At 42.6% G+C, this 18,698-nt stretch overlaps 1 protein-coding gene across 3 annotated transcripts in view; it reads right to left on the bottom strand.

The window, feature by feature from the left end:
* The window catches only part of ADGRL3 (adhesion G protein-coupled receptor L3), an 807,408-nt gene that overhangs the window by 472,808 nt on the left and 315,902 nt on the right, over positions 1 to 18,698 (bottom strand). For all 3 annotated transcript variants that reach the window (XM_044305816.1, XM_044305825.1, XM_044305834.1), the window contains exon 9: positions 1,023 to 1,208. In XM_044305816.1, coding sequence (XP_044161751.1) covers positions 1,023 to 1,208 — 186 coding nt within the window. The remainder of the gene's footprint in view (positions 1 to 1,022; positions 1,209 to 18,698) is intronic.

Genomic DNA, 18,698 nt, shown 5'->3' with positions numbered 1-18,698 from the left:
TAAGTGCTAAAAAAATGGTCCGAATTTGCTCTAAAGATGCACCAACTGTTTTCAATGGTTGGTCACGCTGCAGTTCATGCAGCCAAACGTTTTTGTCATGCAGTTTTCAAGGCTGTACCAAGAATGTGCAGCTCCATTCTAGGAGCGATTACCACGCTGACTCCTCGCAAAGCCATAGTGGGAGTATGCTCACAGTTTAGCTCCATTGAACTGAGCTAAATCTAAAGCAACTCCACATAAAAACCCACGGCAGAGACAACGACACAGCACAGCGGTTTCTGCCGCCATTGGATATGTGGATGATTTTTTAGTGGATAAAATCCTGTGTAAATTTACCCTTCTCCACAAGGAGGCCTCTCAGCCAGCTAGTTTTCTTTGATTTGTACTGATGAAAGGAAATCTCCCCAGTATAGCTGAGGTACTGGTTTAGCTAAGGCAAAAAGAGCTAATTTGCATACTTTTGTAGGAGTTATACCTTTACGGAGCTGGAGTAGATTTATGGCTTTTGGACACCGGCGGAGAATGAACCTAAGTTATGTAGAGGCCAGCGCCTCTACATAACTTAAGCGCAAATGACCACATAGGTTTCTTTTTTTATTTTGATCTTGACTGTAAAAGTTCATGTTTCTCCAGGGTCAAAGGCACGCTATACTTCAGAAGCCATCCTGCTGTAAAGTGCAAGATGGTCAAATATACAGATACATGATGCCACTGGACACAAAAATTATGCAGGCTACTTTTTTCATTTTTCAACACATTTAATCTGTGGACATGTCACAACTGGGACTTTCATCATAAAAAAATGTTATCAGCTACTGAAATATAAAAATTTGGAACCAAAATGTTTATTATTTTTTTATTAACTATTTTTGCAAACAATTTTTTTGCTGCTTACACAGAAAGACAGCATGGAGTCGCTTAACGGATTCAGAAGCACAGTAAAATTTCCGTTGCTAAGAATATGTTTAATCATTTATTTCAGGATGACAGAATAAACAGTTTTATTGAACTATGCAAATTACCTTATTTAAACTTCGAGCAGCACTATCTTTTCCACCTGGAGTCAAATTCCTTAGCTGTACATCCAATAGGTCCACTAGCTGATCCATTGCTCGAACAGAATAGGTAATATCTCCTGCATTCAGACGACTTCTTGTGTGCTCTGAAAGCTCTCTTGCAATGTTTGCAGCTGTTTCTAGTGACTTCAGCTAAAATAATAATGTTTTTATACAACAATTAATAAATTGCATGAAAACGTAAGTATTTCGTCAGTGGTGAAATACTTTTATATACAATAACAATTACCTAGAATCACATTAACAGACAGGAAACAATCCGCTCTCTTTGATTAAAGGAGCACTAAACATAAAAAACACACAAAATTAAAAATATTCCAACAATTCCTACCTTAAATGGGCAGTGTAGTACACAAAAAAAGATCTGCCATGACAATGAAATGGTTAAAAAATCATGGGCTTAGGCCTCTTTCACACGACCGTTTTTTTTTTCCGTTTTGCGGGCCGTTTTTTGCGGTCCGTATACGGTCCGTATACGGAACCATTCATTTTTTAATGGTTCCGCAAAAAAAACGGAATGTGTTCCGTATGCATTCCGTTTCCGTATTTCCGTTTTTCCGTTCCGTTGAAAGATAGAACATGTCCTATATTTGGCCGCAAATCACGTTCCGTGACTCCATTAAAGTCTATGGGTCCGCAAAAAAACGGAATGCATACGGAAATGCATCCGTATGTCTTCCGTATCCGTTCCGTTTTTTGCGGAACCATCTATTGAAAATGTTATGCCCAGCCCAATTTTTTATATGAAATTACTGTATACTGTATTTGCCATACGGAAAAACGGAACGGAACAACGGAACGGAAACGGAACCACAACGGAAGCAAAAAAACGGAACAACGGATCCGTGAAAAACGGACCGCAAAACACTGAAATGGACATACTGTCGTGTGAAAGAGGCCTTACACTCACCTACTTGATCCTCTGCTGCTGATATTCCAATGGTATCTAGGTTGCCACTGCATTCTACTAATGCTCCTGTTACCTTCACACAACACTGAAGGACATGGCTGGGATTGCAGCAGGTAATCACTGCAGCCACAGATTGTCTGAGCAGCATTCACAGCCATTTCTTACCAGGACAGGATCAACAGAATGTGGAGCGGAGCAGGGACCGGATGGTACTGGAACACCCCTTTAATCCCCTCTCTTCCTTTCATCCTATTTTGCCTCAAATATACAGTACAGACCAAAAGTTTGGACACACCTTCTCATTCAAAGAGTTTTCTTTATTTTCATGACTATGAAAATTGTAGATTCACACTGAAGGCATCAAAACTATGAATTAACACATGTGAAATTATATACATAACAAAAAAGTGTGAAACAACTGAAAATATGTCATATTCTAGGTTCTTCAAAGTAGCCACCTTTTGCTTTGATTACTGCTTTGCACACTCTTGGCATTCTCTTGATGAGCTTCAAGAGGTAGTCACCTGAAATGGTCTTCCAACAGTCTTGAAGGAGTTCCCAGAGATGCTTAGCACTTGTTGGCCCTTTTGCATTCACTCTGCGGTCCAGCTCACCCCAAACCATCTTGATTGGGTTCAGATCCGGTGACTGTGGAGGCCAGGTCACTCTCCTTCATGGTCAAATAGCCCTTACACAGCCTGGAGGTGTGTTTGGGGTCATTGTCCTGTTGAAAAATAAATGATGGTCCAACTAAAAGCAAACCGGGTGGAATAGCATGCCGCTGCAAGATGTTGTGGTAGCCATGCTGGTTCAGTATGCCTTAAATTTTGAATAAATCCCCAACAGTGTCACCAGCAAAGCACCCCCACACCATCACACGTCCTCCTCCATGCTTCACCGTGGGAACCAGGCATGTAGAGTCCATCCGTTCACCTTTTCTGCGTCGCACAAAGACACGGTGGTTGGAACCAAAGATCTCAAATTTGGACTCATCAGACCAAAGCACAGATTTCCACTGGTCTAATGTCCATTCCTTGTGTTCTTTAGCCCAAACAAGTCTCTTCTGCTTGTTGCCTGTCCTTAGCAGTGGTTTCCTAGCAGATATTCTACCATGAAGGCCTGATTCACACAATCTCCTCTTAACAGTTGTTCTAGAGATGTGTCTGCTGCTAGAACTCTGTGTGGCATTGACCTGGTCTCTAATCTGAGCTGCTGTTAACCTGCGATTTCTGAGGCTGGTGACTCGGATGAACTTATCCTCCGCAGCAGAGGTGACTCTTGGTCTTCCTTTCCTGGGGCGGTCCGCATGTGAGCCAGTTTCTTTGTAGCGCTTGATGGTTTTTGTGACTGCACTTGGGGACACTTTCAAAGTTTTCCCAATTTTTCGGACTGACTGACCTTCATTTCTTAAAGTAATGATGGCCACTCGTTTTTCTTTACTTAGCTGCTTTTTTCTTGCCATAATACAAATTCTAACAGTCTATTCAGTAGGACTATCAGCTGTGTATCCACCTGACTTCTCCACAACGCAACTGATGGTCCCAACCCTATTTATAAGGCAAGAAATCCCACTTATTAAACCTGACAGGGCACACCTGTGAAGTGAAAACAATTTCAGGTGACTACCTCTTGAAGCTCATCAAGAAAATGCCAAGAGTGTGCAAAGCAGTAATCAAAGCAAAAGGTGGCTACTTTGAAGAACCCAGAATATGACATATTTTGAGTTGTTTCACACTTTTTTGTTATGTATATAATTCCACATGTGTTAATTCATGGTTTTGATGCCTTCAGTGTGAATCTACAAATCACATAATTCTGAAAAACGGGGAATAAGAAAAACTAGGGTGAGTGATGGGACAATAGGAGGCTGGGGAAAGGGAAGGGAGAGAAAGGATAGAGGGGGGAAGGGAGAGAAAGAGGAAATTAAGAGTAAGTACCAGTCAGTAACCCAATGATCAATTCTCATATTTCGGAAAAAGCATTAAACAAAAAATGATATTAAAGATGTTGAGAACGTACGACTTACAATCACAGAATAAAGAAAACAAGCAGAAACAATTAATAACTAAAATGGTAAAGCTCCATTGCAAACCACAATGTATTATACCAATAAACTAACTAAATGTGACTAAAGTTCAAACAGTTGGAGTGCTTTAGTGGGAGTTAGAAAATCAGTCCATTTGCTCCAAATACTCTCAAATTTCGAAGACTTGAGTAGGACTCGCCATCTTCACAACTTGCTGTTTTCTAACATGGAGCTTAATGGAAAAATTCTAAACAGTGTTTTATTCATGAATCGCCCCAAAAATTTCCTGGTTCAATTAGAGTTGGAAAACCTCACTTTTTGCCTTTTCATTTTTCTTCCCTCTCTTCTTTGAGCCATAACTTTTTTATATTTCAGTTAACATAGCTGTATAAGGCCTTATTTTTTTGCGGGACAAGTTGTACTTTCTAATGCCACTATTAATTATGGCTTACAATGTAGTGAAGCAGTAAAAAAAAAAAAAATGTGTGGAAATGGGAAAAAAATGCATCCACCATTTTACGGGTTTTGTTCCCACAACATTTTGTTTCCCCTTCATTCTTTGGGTCAGTACGATTATAACGATACCCCATATGTATAGTTTTTTTCTAAATAGTGTGAAAATAAATTTCTACTTAAAAACAAAAAACAAAAAAAAACATATCACCATATTACACCAGCAGGGCCGGCAACTTGCACACTTCTCATTTATGAATCCCAAGCATAGTCATCTGTACTGCTATCCGCAGGAGAGGATGTGTCTGGGATTCGAACCCACGACCTTCTGTATCAAAGGCAAAGCACTTACCCACACAGCCATAAAAGCTGCATTGCCACTGACTGAAAAAATATGAGACTTCTACTGTTATAGCTGCTAAGTGTATATCATATATAGAGATATAGCAGAGCTGAGTGTGCTGGGACAGCTGTCATATAGAGATATAGCAGTGCTGGGTGTGTTAGGGCAGCTGTCATGTGTATAGGCATACACTTAGCCAGCTATAACAGTAGAAGTCTCATATTTTTTCAGTCAGTGGCAAGGCAGCTCTTATGGCTGTGTGGCTAAGTGCTTTGTCGCTGACACAAAAGGTCGTGGGTTCGAATCCCAGCAGAAGCTTTTCTGAAATACAGGCTAAATTAGAATACACAAGCACTGGACATACAGGACGGGACACAGGAAGAGGCTGCATCGCATCGCTGACATGGAGGTAAGTATAAGTGGTTTTTTTTTTTATACCCGACTGTTGCTGCATGGGGGGAAGGAGAGAGGCACTTGATACTGGCACATGGGGCGTTGTGGAGGGGGGTTGGCACTATGATACTGGCACATGGGGGGGAGGGGGGTTGGCACTATGATACTGGTACATGGGGGGAGGAGATAGGCACTTGATACTGGCACATGGGGGAAAGGAGAGAGGCACTTGATACTGGCACTTTTTTGGGGGGGGCGGAGATGGCACTATGATACTGGGACATGGGAGGGAGAGGCACTTGATACTGGCACAAGGGGGGTTTGGCACTTGATGCACATGGGGGGTGGGAAAGAGAGAGGCACTTGATACTAGCACTTTTGGGGGGATGGCACTATGATACTGGCACACGGGGGGGGTTTGGCACGTGATACTGGCACATGGGGGGGGTTTGGCACTATGATACTGGCACATGGGGGTGGGAAGGAGAGAGGCACTTGATAATGGCAATTTTGGGGGGTAGGAGATGGCACTATGATACTGGCACATGGGGGGAGGCACTTGATACTGGCACTTTATTTGGGGGGGTGGCACTATGATACTGGGACATGGGGGGGAGGCACTTGATACTGGCACTTTATTTTTGGGAGGGATGGTGGCACTATGATACTGGGACATGGGGAGGTTTGGCACTATGATACTGCCACATGGGGGGTGGGAAGGAGAGAGGCACTTGATACTGGCACATAGGGGGGAGAGAGGCACTTGATACTGGCACATGGGGGGGTTTGGCACTATGATACTGGCACATGGGGGGTGGGAAGGAGAGAGACACTTGATACTGGCACATTGGGGGGGAGATGGCACTATGATACTGGGACGTGGGGGGGGAGGAGAGATGCACTTGATACTGGCACTTTTTTGGGGGGGAGATGGCATTATGAGACTGGCACATGGGGGGAGAGAGGCACTTAATACTGGCACATTGGGGGGGGGGAGATGGCACTATGATACTCGGACATGGGGGGGAGGAGAGAGGCACTTGATACTGGCACATGGGGGGGTTTGGCACTATGATACTGGCACATGGGGGGTGGGAAGGAGAGAGGCACTTGATACTGGCACATGATGGGGGGAATCTATGGGGACACTTACTGGCACATTATTTGGGGGCATTATGGGGGACACTAGGCCGGCAGCCTATCAGAGGCCGGACACTGAGGGCATCTACTGGGGCACTATATATGGGGCATTTTATACTGGTACATCATGGGGGGGCACTAGCAGGAAGGGGGGAGAGGAGCACTATGGGGGAATTTACTGGGGGCACTATATAGGGGTATTTTATACAGGTACATTATGGGGGCACTATGGGGACATTAGCTCAACTGGGGGCATTACAAGGGGGTATTTTTTGCACTGTCACATTATAAGGAGAATTATTACTACTGGGGGGGCATTATGGTGGGCTTTATTACTCCCCCATGGTATGACCCCCTAGTAGCAGCACCAGCCTCTCCCTGCTCTGCTATCCCTCTGCCCCTTCTACAAATCCTTATTATGAAATCTCTTTCATTAGTATAAAACACAACATCAGCTCCGCCAAGCCCCCGGCCAAAGTGTTGAAGTGGTGTCCTGAGATCCCCAAGGGCCAAGCCAAGTAATTGTAAGTTTTCATGTGGAATATGTTTGTTATACACATATAGCATACACTGTGCCCCACAATATACAGTATATCGCTACACTGTGCCACACAATATACAGTATACCTCTACACTGCGCCCCACAATATACAGTATACCTCTACACTGTGCCACACAATGTACAGTATACGTCTACACTGTGCCCCACAATATACAGTATATCGCTACACTGTGTAGTCTATTCTATAACCACCATTGTTTTGTGGCGGCAGACAGAAAATAATCTGGAAGTGCCCCTCCCGAGACCAGGCTCTGACTGCTAGGGGGGGTCTGCTGAGCTAGCACCACCATAGCCCCCATATATATTTATTGATACCATTTTGGAGTGTGTGTGACTTTTTCATAAAATTTTTTAGGGGGCAATAGAAGCAATGAAAAAATGAGCCTAAAAAAATCTATTTTAAAATTTTTAACTTAGAACAATCATGCATTTTTAAAATGACTGTATTACTGTCTATTGCTCATTTCTTATGTTGGCCTGCCATCTGGTGGCCAAAAGAATTGTAGTTTGAATACTCTGGGTCTCTTCAGCGAGACTCAGGCCGTTCAAACCAATTAACAGCATCCACATTGGCCGCAGGGGATGTCAGTAAGGCTACTTTCACACTCGCATTTGGTGCGGATCTGTCATGGATCTGCACAGACGGATCAGATAATACAAACGTCTCCATCCGTTCAGAACGGATCCATTTGTATTATCTTCAACATAGCCATCTTGAACACCATTGAAAGTCAATGGAGGACAGATCCATTTTCAATTGTGCCAGATTGTGTCAACGAAAACGGATCCGTCTCCATTGACTCGCATTGTGTATTAGAACGGATCCGTTTGGCTCAGATTCGTCAGACGGACATGAATACGCTGCAAGCAGCGCTTTGGTGTCCGCCTCCAAAGCAGAATGGAGACGGAACGGAGGCAAACTGATGCATTCTGAGCGGATCCTTTTCCATTCAGAATGCATTAGGGCAAAACTGATCCATTTTGGACTGTTTGTGAGAGCCCTGAACAGATCTCACAAACTGAAAGCCAAAACGCGAGTGTGAAAGTAGCCTAACACCTTTGACACTTTGGATGCCACGATCTTACTTGATCATGGCATCTAAAGGCTTTAATTACCGCAATTGGAATTATTGCCGGTCACGGTAATTAGTGGCAGGTCTCTGCTGTTTGAAACAGCAGAGACCTGCCGGCCATGATGCCTGCTGCACATGGGAGCGGGCGCCATGTTTGCCTATCGCTCCAGTGGCGAACATGTACGGTGCTGGTAGCGAAAGGGTTAAACAGTCCTCCTCATGATGTTGTTCATATTATGATATCATGAGACCAATACAACACCTAACAATTGATCAACAGTACCTCGCCATTGAGAGGCTTCAAGCAGGATGTTCTCAGACGGAAGTGGCCACCGAGCTTAGAGTGTCACAGTGTTATCAGCAGGTTGCAACAGAGATACAGAGAGATTGGAAGAGTCACAGAAAGGTATAGAACTGGACATCCTTTGGTCACATCCCACACTGATGATCGCTTCGTTGTGAACAATGCCCTGCAGAACCGAATGATTAATGTCACACAACTCCAGGCACATGTAAGGGAGGTGAAAGGCACCCAAATGTCACGTCAGACCATTCAGAACCTTTTATATCAGCGTGGTCTGCATGCTAGACGACCTGCAAGGGTACCTGACCACAGACGTCATTGTCTTGCATGGGCCAGGGAGCATCTACGGTGGACAAGGGACCAATGGGCCTCAGTGCTGTTCACTGATAAAAGTTGATTCACCTGAGCAGAAATTATCACTACCAAAGATGTTAGGTATCGTGGATGATTGTTTTTCTTGTGCTCTGGCAGCAGGCACAGTTTCACCGCGACCAGGGCCACGGTCTCTGCGTGCACCATCAGCATCACGGCCACTGCCCCGGCCCTTACTGCTCGCCTTCTTCATATTAAATGTTATATATGATTGAAAGTATGTCACACGTACAGTAGCGTAGGATTTGGAAGTGTATGCGCAAACAAATTTAAAAAGGTTTTTGGGATATAGAAACATGACACAGGAGATATCAGGGAATGTCACAGGCATTTGGAATGAGGAAACGTTATACAGGGGAGGTACCACCGGTAATGTCACTGTACGCAGCGTCTACGCACAAAAGTACACTGTCACAGATAAATTTTTCAGCGCACACGTTACACTGCAGATGTGCCGCTGGTAATGTCACTGTCCGCAGCAGACACTGTCTATAGAAAAAGTATACTGTATGTCACAAATACATTCTTTTAGAGCACACATTACACAGGAGATGTGGCGCAGCTAATGTCACTGTCTACAGCGGACCACGTCTACGGAAAAAGTACACTGTATGTCAGATATTTTTTGGATGCACACACTTTACACTGGAGATGTGGCGTAGCTAATGTCAATGTCCGCAGCGGACACAGTCTACGGACAAACTACACTGGATGTCACAAATATTTTTGGGATGTGCTCACTTTACACTGGAGATGTGGCGCAGCTAATGTCAATGTCCGCAGCGGACATCGTCTACGGAAAAATTACACTGGATGTCAAAGATATTTTTTGGAAGCGTACACTTTACACTGGAGATGTGGCGCAGCAAATGTCGCTGTCTGCAGCAGCCTAACTATTGTACGATATTTAACGCAGGATAGATATTGCTGCCACAAAAAGGACTTTTGGGTCTGTACAGTTTTAGCAACTTAGCGCAGATTGCGCTAAATATATAGATTGCTGCTGCCACACACAATAGTCCTTAAAAGGACTTTTGGGTCTCTGAAAAGTTTTGGTAGTAAAAATATTCTTAAAATCACTCCCTACACTGTCTGTCCCTTTCTCAGCACAGCTCTCCCTGACTAAGAATGAGCCGAACATGCGTAATCGGGTGCCATATAGCACCTGATGACGCGTTCCGGCCAGCCAATCACTGTAATGCCAGCAGCCAACATGGCTACGGCATTACAGTGAGGTCAGTACTTACCTGCACGTTTATTGGCTACGTAGCAGCCAAAAAATGTGTGGGGCGAAACCGCCAGGAAACGTGTGGCCGAATACCGTCATGTGCCGAGCATCGAAGGCTCGAGCCGAACTGGTGTTCAGCCGAGCATGGTCGATCATCACTAATAAGCATTTTTAAAGCTTAGTCTTTACTAAAGGGAATAAATTTGCCCATTTAAATAAACAAATGGAAGAAGTTTTATCAGAAAAAAAAATTCTCAAGAAGAATTACAGGGAAATATCAAATGTCTTGCTCGATGGATACACTGGGGATTATTTTAAGATGATTGCCCCAGGCATGAATTATTTATTTTGAAGTTGTATAAATGATATGTTTGAAAAGGGTGAACTCTTAGAAACTGGTAAAATGGCATATATTACTGTCATTCATAAGAGAGATAACAATACTGATTATGTAGCCTTGTATAGGCCTATATTCATAAAGGGAATCTGTCACCTATTTTGAGCATATAAAACTGTTAACATAGCAATGTTAAATAAAGTACCTTCATTCCAGCATGTGTCTATTTTCTTTTATTCAAGTTTTCATTTAGATCAAAAAGCAATTTTTCTATTAATTTCTCAGTTATATAAAAGTCTTAGTACCCCGACGTATTCTCCAAAACTAGCCTTTACTGCAGCTTGGGAAAGGGATCTAGATGTTTCATTCTCCAGTGAAGACTATATAGGACAATTCATACCTCGTCCAGGTGTGTTAGAATACAGGAAAATGGATATAAAATCCTTACTAGGTGGCATAAAACCCCTGGAATTACCTGCAGATACAGCAAAACAGGATCTGACGCGTGTTGGAGATGTGGAGAGAAAGGAGGCAAATTTTTTCATATCTGGTGGTCCTGCCCACTAATTTATAAATGGTGGATTGAGATTTTTAGACAAAGCAACCAAATCTGTAAAACACAGATTGTACTATCACCTCAGATTGCCCTCTTAGGGCTTGCCCCCTCCCACACAACTCCAGGGGTCATACCACTGTTTAAAAAATTGCTTATGGCTGCACGTCTACTGGTTTCCCGGTACTGGATATCCACTGACCTTCCACCACTTGATTATTGGGTCAATAAGGTGGATACCATTTACAGATTTGAGGACAAATTCCGTTCCCTTTGGAAACTATGGGTAGTTTTTAGACAATTTAACAGTGACCATTAATTGATTATGTTCCATGCCCTTTGTCAGAGATATTAGAGTAAATTAATAATAAATCAACTATGTAACCAGAGATGACATCTATCTTGTTACTACTTTTACTGTCATTGTTACATTCTGCGGCACATGGTGCTATCGTAATACATGTGACATTGATTTTTGTTTTTCAATAAAGCTTTGAAAAAAAAAATGCAATTTTTCTGATATGCCAATTACGCTTCAAGGTGCCCAGAGGGGCGTTCTTACTCTCCTCTAGTGCCCAGTAACGCCCCCCTGCAGTGCCCAGCCCGCCATTTTTCCAAACCCAGCACGCCTCATAAATAAATTTACTCCCACATTCTTGCCGAACCGCGCCGCCCCCCTCCGCTACGTCATGTAATTTATTCACCCCACGATCCTTGCGTCCTCCTTTCTTGCCCTCCGAAATCTCGCGCAGCTGCAGTATTGCTGACTGCCTGCGCCTGTACGATACTCCGACTCCTGAGGGCAACAGCCTCAATAGTGTCACTGGGCATGCGCCGAGCCCAGTGACGTAATCAGAGCGCTCTAACCATTTTTTGGTTACCTTGCCTCAAAACGTAATATAGAGCAATTAAAAATCAATTTTTTTGATTCTCTACTGTAAGGGTGCATCAGGGGGGCTTCAACTGGGACATGGCATCTAAAAACCAGTTCAGCAAAATCTGCGATCCAAAAACCATATGGCGCTCCTCTTCTTCTGCACCCTGCCAGGTGCCCTTAAATCAGTTTATGACCACATGTGGGGTGTTTCTGTAAATCGCAGAATCAGGGTAATAATTATTACGTTTTGTTCTGCCAAAAAACTGAAATTTTGAAATGTAATCTCTTTTTTCCTTTAATTCTTAATATCCATTCCTTTAAAGGGTTGACATAGCTTGTAAAATCAGTTTTGAGTAACTTAAGGGGTGTAGTTTCTACAATGGCGGTCATTTATGGGGGGAGTTTCCACTATGTAAGCCCCACAAAGTGACTTCAGAACTGAACTGGTCCTTAATATAGTTGACTTTGGAAATTTTCTTGAAAATTTCAAAAATTCTACATCTTCTAATGTCCTAAAAAAAAAAAAAATTGTATTACCAAAATGATGCCCACATACAGTAGATATATGGGGAATGTAAATTAATGAATAGTTTATGAGGCATCACTATCTGACATTAAACGCAAAGAGATAAAAATTTTGAAAACAGTAATTTTTTTCAAATTCTCGTTAACTTTCGGATATTTTTATACATAAAGGTCAAATATATCGACTCAAATTTACCACTGTCATAAAGTACAATGTGTCACGAGAAAACAATCTATGAATGGCTTGAATAAGTAAATGCGTTCTAAAGTTATTACCACAAAACATAAAGTGACACATTTTCAAAATTAGGCCTTGTCAGAAAGGGGGTAAATGGCCCGGTCTGGAAGTGGTTAAGGATGCACAGTAACCAAGATTGTACAGTCCTATTCTGATGACTGGTTGTGAAGCACAGTAAAAGCAGGGATGCCCATTGCCCTTATTATTATTTAGGTCTAATCTCAAGTTTAGCCATTAAACATAGAGCACTGTGCCGAGGAACACAGATGTAGCAAATATTGACCAAATGTCGCAGAAAATGTCACAGTTGCCATGACTTAAGACTTTTTTAAGCCACAAAATTAACATTGATTTTCTAAATGTTCCCATGAGTGTCCCAAATGTGGATGGAAAAAGGAGTATCTTACTCACTCCTTTTGTAGATTTGCAGGAGTCAGTAAGTATTGGCGGCAAATGGTTTTATTTGTCAACAGACTGACTGGAAATTATATAAAATACGAAGGATAGGCATGCCTATTTAAGTATAGTAAATGTGAAAGAGCTGAAAGTATAAGACTATTCATTTAGCGTTTCTATCTGAAAAAAAAGGATATATATTTCCTGATTGTTCTACGGCAGCGCCATGGGTTAATGTTCCCCTTTTAGGAATTATAGAAGATAAATGGTTAACAAGCAATAATTAATCAATTAATATGCTAATCATAACCAACATCCCCTCTAAGAAGACATCAGGAAACATAATACACTTTTTTTCTCTTCTTGGTTAGGCTACTTTCACACTTGCGTTCAGAGCGGATCCGTCTGAGACTGATCCGCTCATATAATGCAGACAATGGCTCCATTCAGAACGGATCCGTCTGCATTATATTGTAAAAAAAAATCTAAGTGTGAAAGTAGCCGCAGACGGATCCGTCCAGACTTTACATTGAAAGTCAATGGGGGACGGATCCGTTTGAAAATTGAGCCATATTGTGTCAAATTCAAACGGATCAGTCCCCATTGACTTACATTGTAAGTCTGGACGGATCTGTTTGCCTCCGCACGGCCAGGCGGACACCCGAACGCTGCAAGCAACGTTCAGGTGTCCGCCTGCTGAGCGGAGCCTAAACGCTGCCAGACTGATGCATTCTGAGCGGATCTGCGTCCACTCAGAATGCATTAGAGCTGGACGGATGCGTTCGGGGCCGCTTGTGAGAGTCTTTAAACGGAACTCACAAGCGGAGCCCCGAACGCTAATGTGAAAGTAGCCTTAGGATGACATGTCTTTGTAACATTAGAAACTTTCTCGATTTATATTACTGCTATATCTGTCAGATGTATACAGTAGGTATCTTCTGTCCCTCGCCAGTTTGCCTGCATCTTAGAGGCACTATGCAGTCCATGTGTTCATAGGGCTCTGTATATATTGGCAGATGTATACTGTGGGTGTCCGCTGTCCCTCCTCTGTTTGTCTGCACCTTCTTGATTATTAGAAACGTAATATTTATGTTGCATGTGGAGATACTGATGAATCTTCTCTCCAGTGAGAGGCAAATAAACTTCCTGCCCTGGTTTAACTCCTAAAGGACACAGCCTTATTTCACCTTAAGGACCAGGCCATTTTGCAAATCTGACCAGTGTCACTTTAAGTGGTGATAACTTTAAAACGCTTTGACTTAATTGCACTTGAATGCCCTACCAAGGGATGCCACTTGACATCCACTAATGTTTATGTTTGTATATTACAAGTTGTATTTTGTGTTTCAGTTTGTTAACTGTGATGCTCGGGACCCCCTACTCTACCGCGTAACGCCACTCTTGCTCGCTCGCTGGGACGGGTGGGAGAGGACCTCAATGTGACTGACCCTTCCGATGACTACCGTATACCCCCTTGGCCAGATGAGTACCACACTTGAATCCACCACACCCACCTACAACACCTCACCACATTTAAAACTGCTCACATGGAATGTGGCAGGGTTAAATACCCCAACTAAGAGAAGGAAAGTCGTGACACACCTTAAACCATGAACCTGTAATGGTCACTATTCAAGCCTTGCAACCACAAATAAGATCCCGCCTATGGAGGTTCCCCACATACCTCTCTGAGTCAGAGGACTTTAGGACGTGCCTCAAGGTCCAATGGACAAATTACTTGGATGACAATGACGTACATCTTGAAGACACCCCATTGCTATGGGCAACCTCCAAGGCGGTTATGCGCGGGCATGTAATAGCTTACATGGCACACAAGAAAAAAATGGCGAGGGATCGCTTTAACACGTTACATTGCTGACCTTCTGTCAGCTCAGAAAGCCCATTCAGAGTCCCTCACACCTGAAACAAAACAGGCGTTCATAGATGCCAAAACACTATTAGATACATTCGTCCAGGGTCAGGCACACTGGTTTACCCGGTGCATACAGAACAAATATTTCCGCTGGGGCAATAGGGCGGGAACCCTGCTAGCCTCCCTAACTAAACCTTTTAAAAGCACTAAACCAAATGCACGAATCAAGTGCCCTGAGACTGGCCACCTATACTCTACGACAGATGAAATAATTGAGGTCTTTTTTAAATATTACAAGAACCTTTATAGGGCCTCCCCCACAGACCAGGGGAGAAATCGATCCTTCTTGAACTCCCTGTCCATGCCCTCCCTATCTGAAGAACAAAAAACATATTTAGACGCTGACATTACTGAGGATGAGGTGAAACAAGCCATTTCAGAATCTCACAATCACAAAACACCAGGGCCTGACGGCCTAACTGCGGAATATTACAAGATGTTAGCACCAGAGATTATTCCAACCCTGACCACGTTGTACACACAAATATACAAAGAGGGTGTGGAGGTAGACAGATTTACAAAATCTAGGGTGATAGGGATTCCCAAACCAAATAAGGATCCTGACCTACCACAATCCTACAGGCCAATAACCTTAATGAACCAAGACTACAAATTTTTAGCTAAAATCATTGCAAATAGATTGCAAACCTTTATTCAGACCCTAATCCACCCCACCCAGATGGGTTTCACACAAGGGAGATATGCAGTTAATAATGTCCGCAGAGTGGTAGCAGCCACAGTCGCAGCTCAGGACCCTACGCAACCACAAATACTCCTTCTCGGCTTAGATGCCGAGAAGGCTTTCGACAAGGTGTCTTGGTCCTTCCTGCAAACTGTCCTAGATATCCGCGGCTTTGGCAACGGATTTAGTCAATTCATAACTAATACATATACTGATGTCACAACTATGATAACTATTAACGGGAAAAACTCGGGAGTCCTCGACCTCTTTAGGGATACGAGACAAGGATGCCCCCTTTCCCCAATCTTGTTTAATCTGTCCCTGGATCCGCTCCTATACCATCTTCAATCCACGCATAGTTTTCGTGGGGTGACGATAGGTAACACGGAAATGAGAACGGCAGCATTTGCGGACGATGTCCTGCTGATGATCTCGACCCCAAAAATTCACTTGAAATTTTATTGGCTGAGATCCAGGATATTGGTACTTTATCAGGATATACCAATAATCTCTCTTCTCTGGAGTCTACCCTGGCAACCTGGAAACATTTCACACTCTCATATGTGGGGAGGACAAACCTTCTTAAAATGTCAGAGTTTCCCAGGCTATTGTATATCCTCCAAATGCTGCCCATCTGCCTTAGGCCTAAAGATGAAAAAAGGATAAACTATCTATATAGGATGTTTGTCTGGAATGGTTGGCGCCCTGGAATAGCTTGGCACATAATACAACAACCAAAATTAAATGGGGGCCTAAACTTTCCTAATATTAGATTATACAATATTGCGGCTCTGATGAGAGTGGTACGAGACTGGCTACACTCTACGTCGAAATACACTCTGGTTACGCTGGACCAAGCCTTTATTCCACATAGAGCACTACCAAACCTACTGCATATCTCATTCGGAAATCTTCCCCAAATGGTAAAAACAAATCCTCTCCTCATGACAACATGGCGGGCATGGTGCAGGGCAAGAGTTCTGTGTAAATTACATGCATCATTTTCGGTGCATCTGACACTAGTAAGGAACCCCTCATTTCAGAACGGATCTTCCCACTCAACGTTCAAACGCTGGCAATCGCAAGGCATCACCAACATTGACAAACTTATAAGCATGCAAACACGAATGGTTAAACCACTCCAGGACTTGCAGAAGGAATACCCACACATAGTTTTTCCCTTTTTCCCATACTTACAAGCAAAAAGCTATATCAATGAAGTGATTTCAGCCTTGACGGAACGTGAGTGGAGTCCATACTTTAAAAAATGGTTCTCGAATCCCAATGAGGGGAAGAAACAAATATCAACAAATTACAAATTCCTCCATGTACCAATTGACTATTCCACATCCACAGTTCCCATGACTAGATGGCAGACAGAGGTACCACAAGCCACCCCATGAGTGATACTCCGGGCACTGGAATTCTCATACAAACATTTACCTGTAGCAAGATACACAGAGATGATCCTACAAATCTGTCATAGATCATATCTGACTCCGAGAAGGGGGTTTAGAATGGGTATATATGACACCACCAATTGCTTTAAATGCGGGACTTTGGACGCTGGACTTTACCATTGGTCTATGGGACTGTCCAATGATAAGAAAGTTCTGGGACAGAATCATCACCTTCACTAACACACACTTGACCAATTTTACCCCACGCGACCCACTTAGGGCGCTGTTCGGTTATTTGGATAAGGACAAATACAACTGCACCCCGGGATGTAGGAAACTGCTACACTTTGTGGCAGCGGCGGGCACCAAGGCAATTTTGCAAGTCTGGTTACAGCCCACAATTCCCCCTTTTAAATTATTCTTGGAGAAACTATCTTATATCATGCACATGGACTGGGTGGAGGCGTCACACCAAAAAGACAAAAAAGTAGAACATTTCTTTCAAGTGTGGGAAAGCTTTATTAATATACTGCCGTTACATATCCGTAAGGCCATACACGAATGCTTTTCGGGGACCACATGGTTTCTGCAACAGATAACAGCTGGCGAAGAACCGGTTCTACTATCCTGAATTGGGGGGGGGATCATTGAGCCCAAACACTCCCGAGCATCTCCGTTTTTGTTCTAGTCTTTTCTTTATTTGTCTGTGTTGTTCTCTGATTCACTACTACAAAGTACAATAGGAATGAGACAATATCAGGGCATCTACCCCGGGAGCCCACTGGGGATCATATCAGTCTATAATATTAAGGCTCTCTCGGGGATGGCTGCTATTGTATCCCACGGAGGCGGACGGCGAATACTGACAGCTTAGTTGGGTTTTTGTCAGCCTCTGTATGTTCATGGACACTACAACTGGTAAATTACTTTGCAAATGTAAGAATGGATACCAATGGTAGCAGTGCGACACTGCCTTTGTTTGTATGTTTATTCTTTAAATATTTGAAAACTTAAAAAAAACTGTTTAAAAAAAACAAAAACAAAAAACGCTTTGACTTATCCAGGCCATTCTGAGATTGTTTTTTCGTCACATATTGTACTTCATGACACTGGTAAAATGGAGTAAAAAAAATAAATATCTTTTTATTTATGAAAAATATAAAAATTTGCCAAAAATGGGGAAAAATTTGCAAATTTCAAACTACTTCTACTTCTAGAAGTAGTTTGAATTTGCACATTTCAAACTTCTTCTACTTCTAGAATACATAGTAATACCTACAAAAATAGTTATTACTTGTCATTCCCAAAATGATCCAATCATGAAGTAAACATCTGGGGAATGTAATTTTATTTTTGGGAGACGTTACAAGGCTTAGAAGTTTAGAAGCAAATCTTGAAATTTCTCAGAAATGTTCAAAAAAGAAGAATTAATGGAAAATAGAGATACCATTTAAAAATTTAACTTTTTTGGCAGATTTTCCATTTTAATATTTTTTTCCAGTTACAAAGCAAGAGTTAACAGCCAAACAAAATTCAATTTTTATGGCCCTGATTCTGTAGTTTACAGAAACACCCCATATGTGGTCGTAAACCGCTGTACGGGCACATGGCAGGGAGCAGAAGTAAAGGAATGTCATACGGTTTTTGGAAGGCAGATTTTGTTGAACTGTTTTTTTTTACACCATGTCCCATTTGAAACCCCCCTGATGCACCCCTAGAGTAGAAACTCCAAAAAAGTGACCCGGTTTTAGAGACTACGGGATAGGTTGGAAGTTTTGTTTGTACTAGTTTATGATTTTTGGTTGCTCTAGATTACACTTTTTGTGAGGCAAGGTAACAAGAAATAGCTGTTTTGGCACAGTTTTTCACAGTTAGAT

Source organism: Bufo gargarizans, chromosome 1, assembly GCF_014858855.1.
Source record: "Bufo gargarizans isolate SCDJY-AF-19 chromosome 1, ASM1485885v1, whole genome shotgun sequence".
Taxonomy (NCBI): Eukaryota; Metazoa; Chordata; class Amphibia; order Anura; family Bufonidae; genus Bufo; species Bufo gargarizans.
Note: the sequence above shows the minus strand (reverse complement) of the source record. Positions and strands in the feature narration are given on the sequence as shown.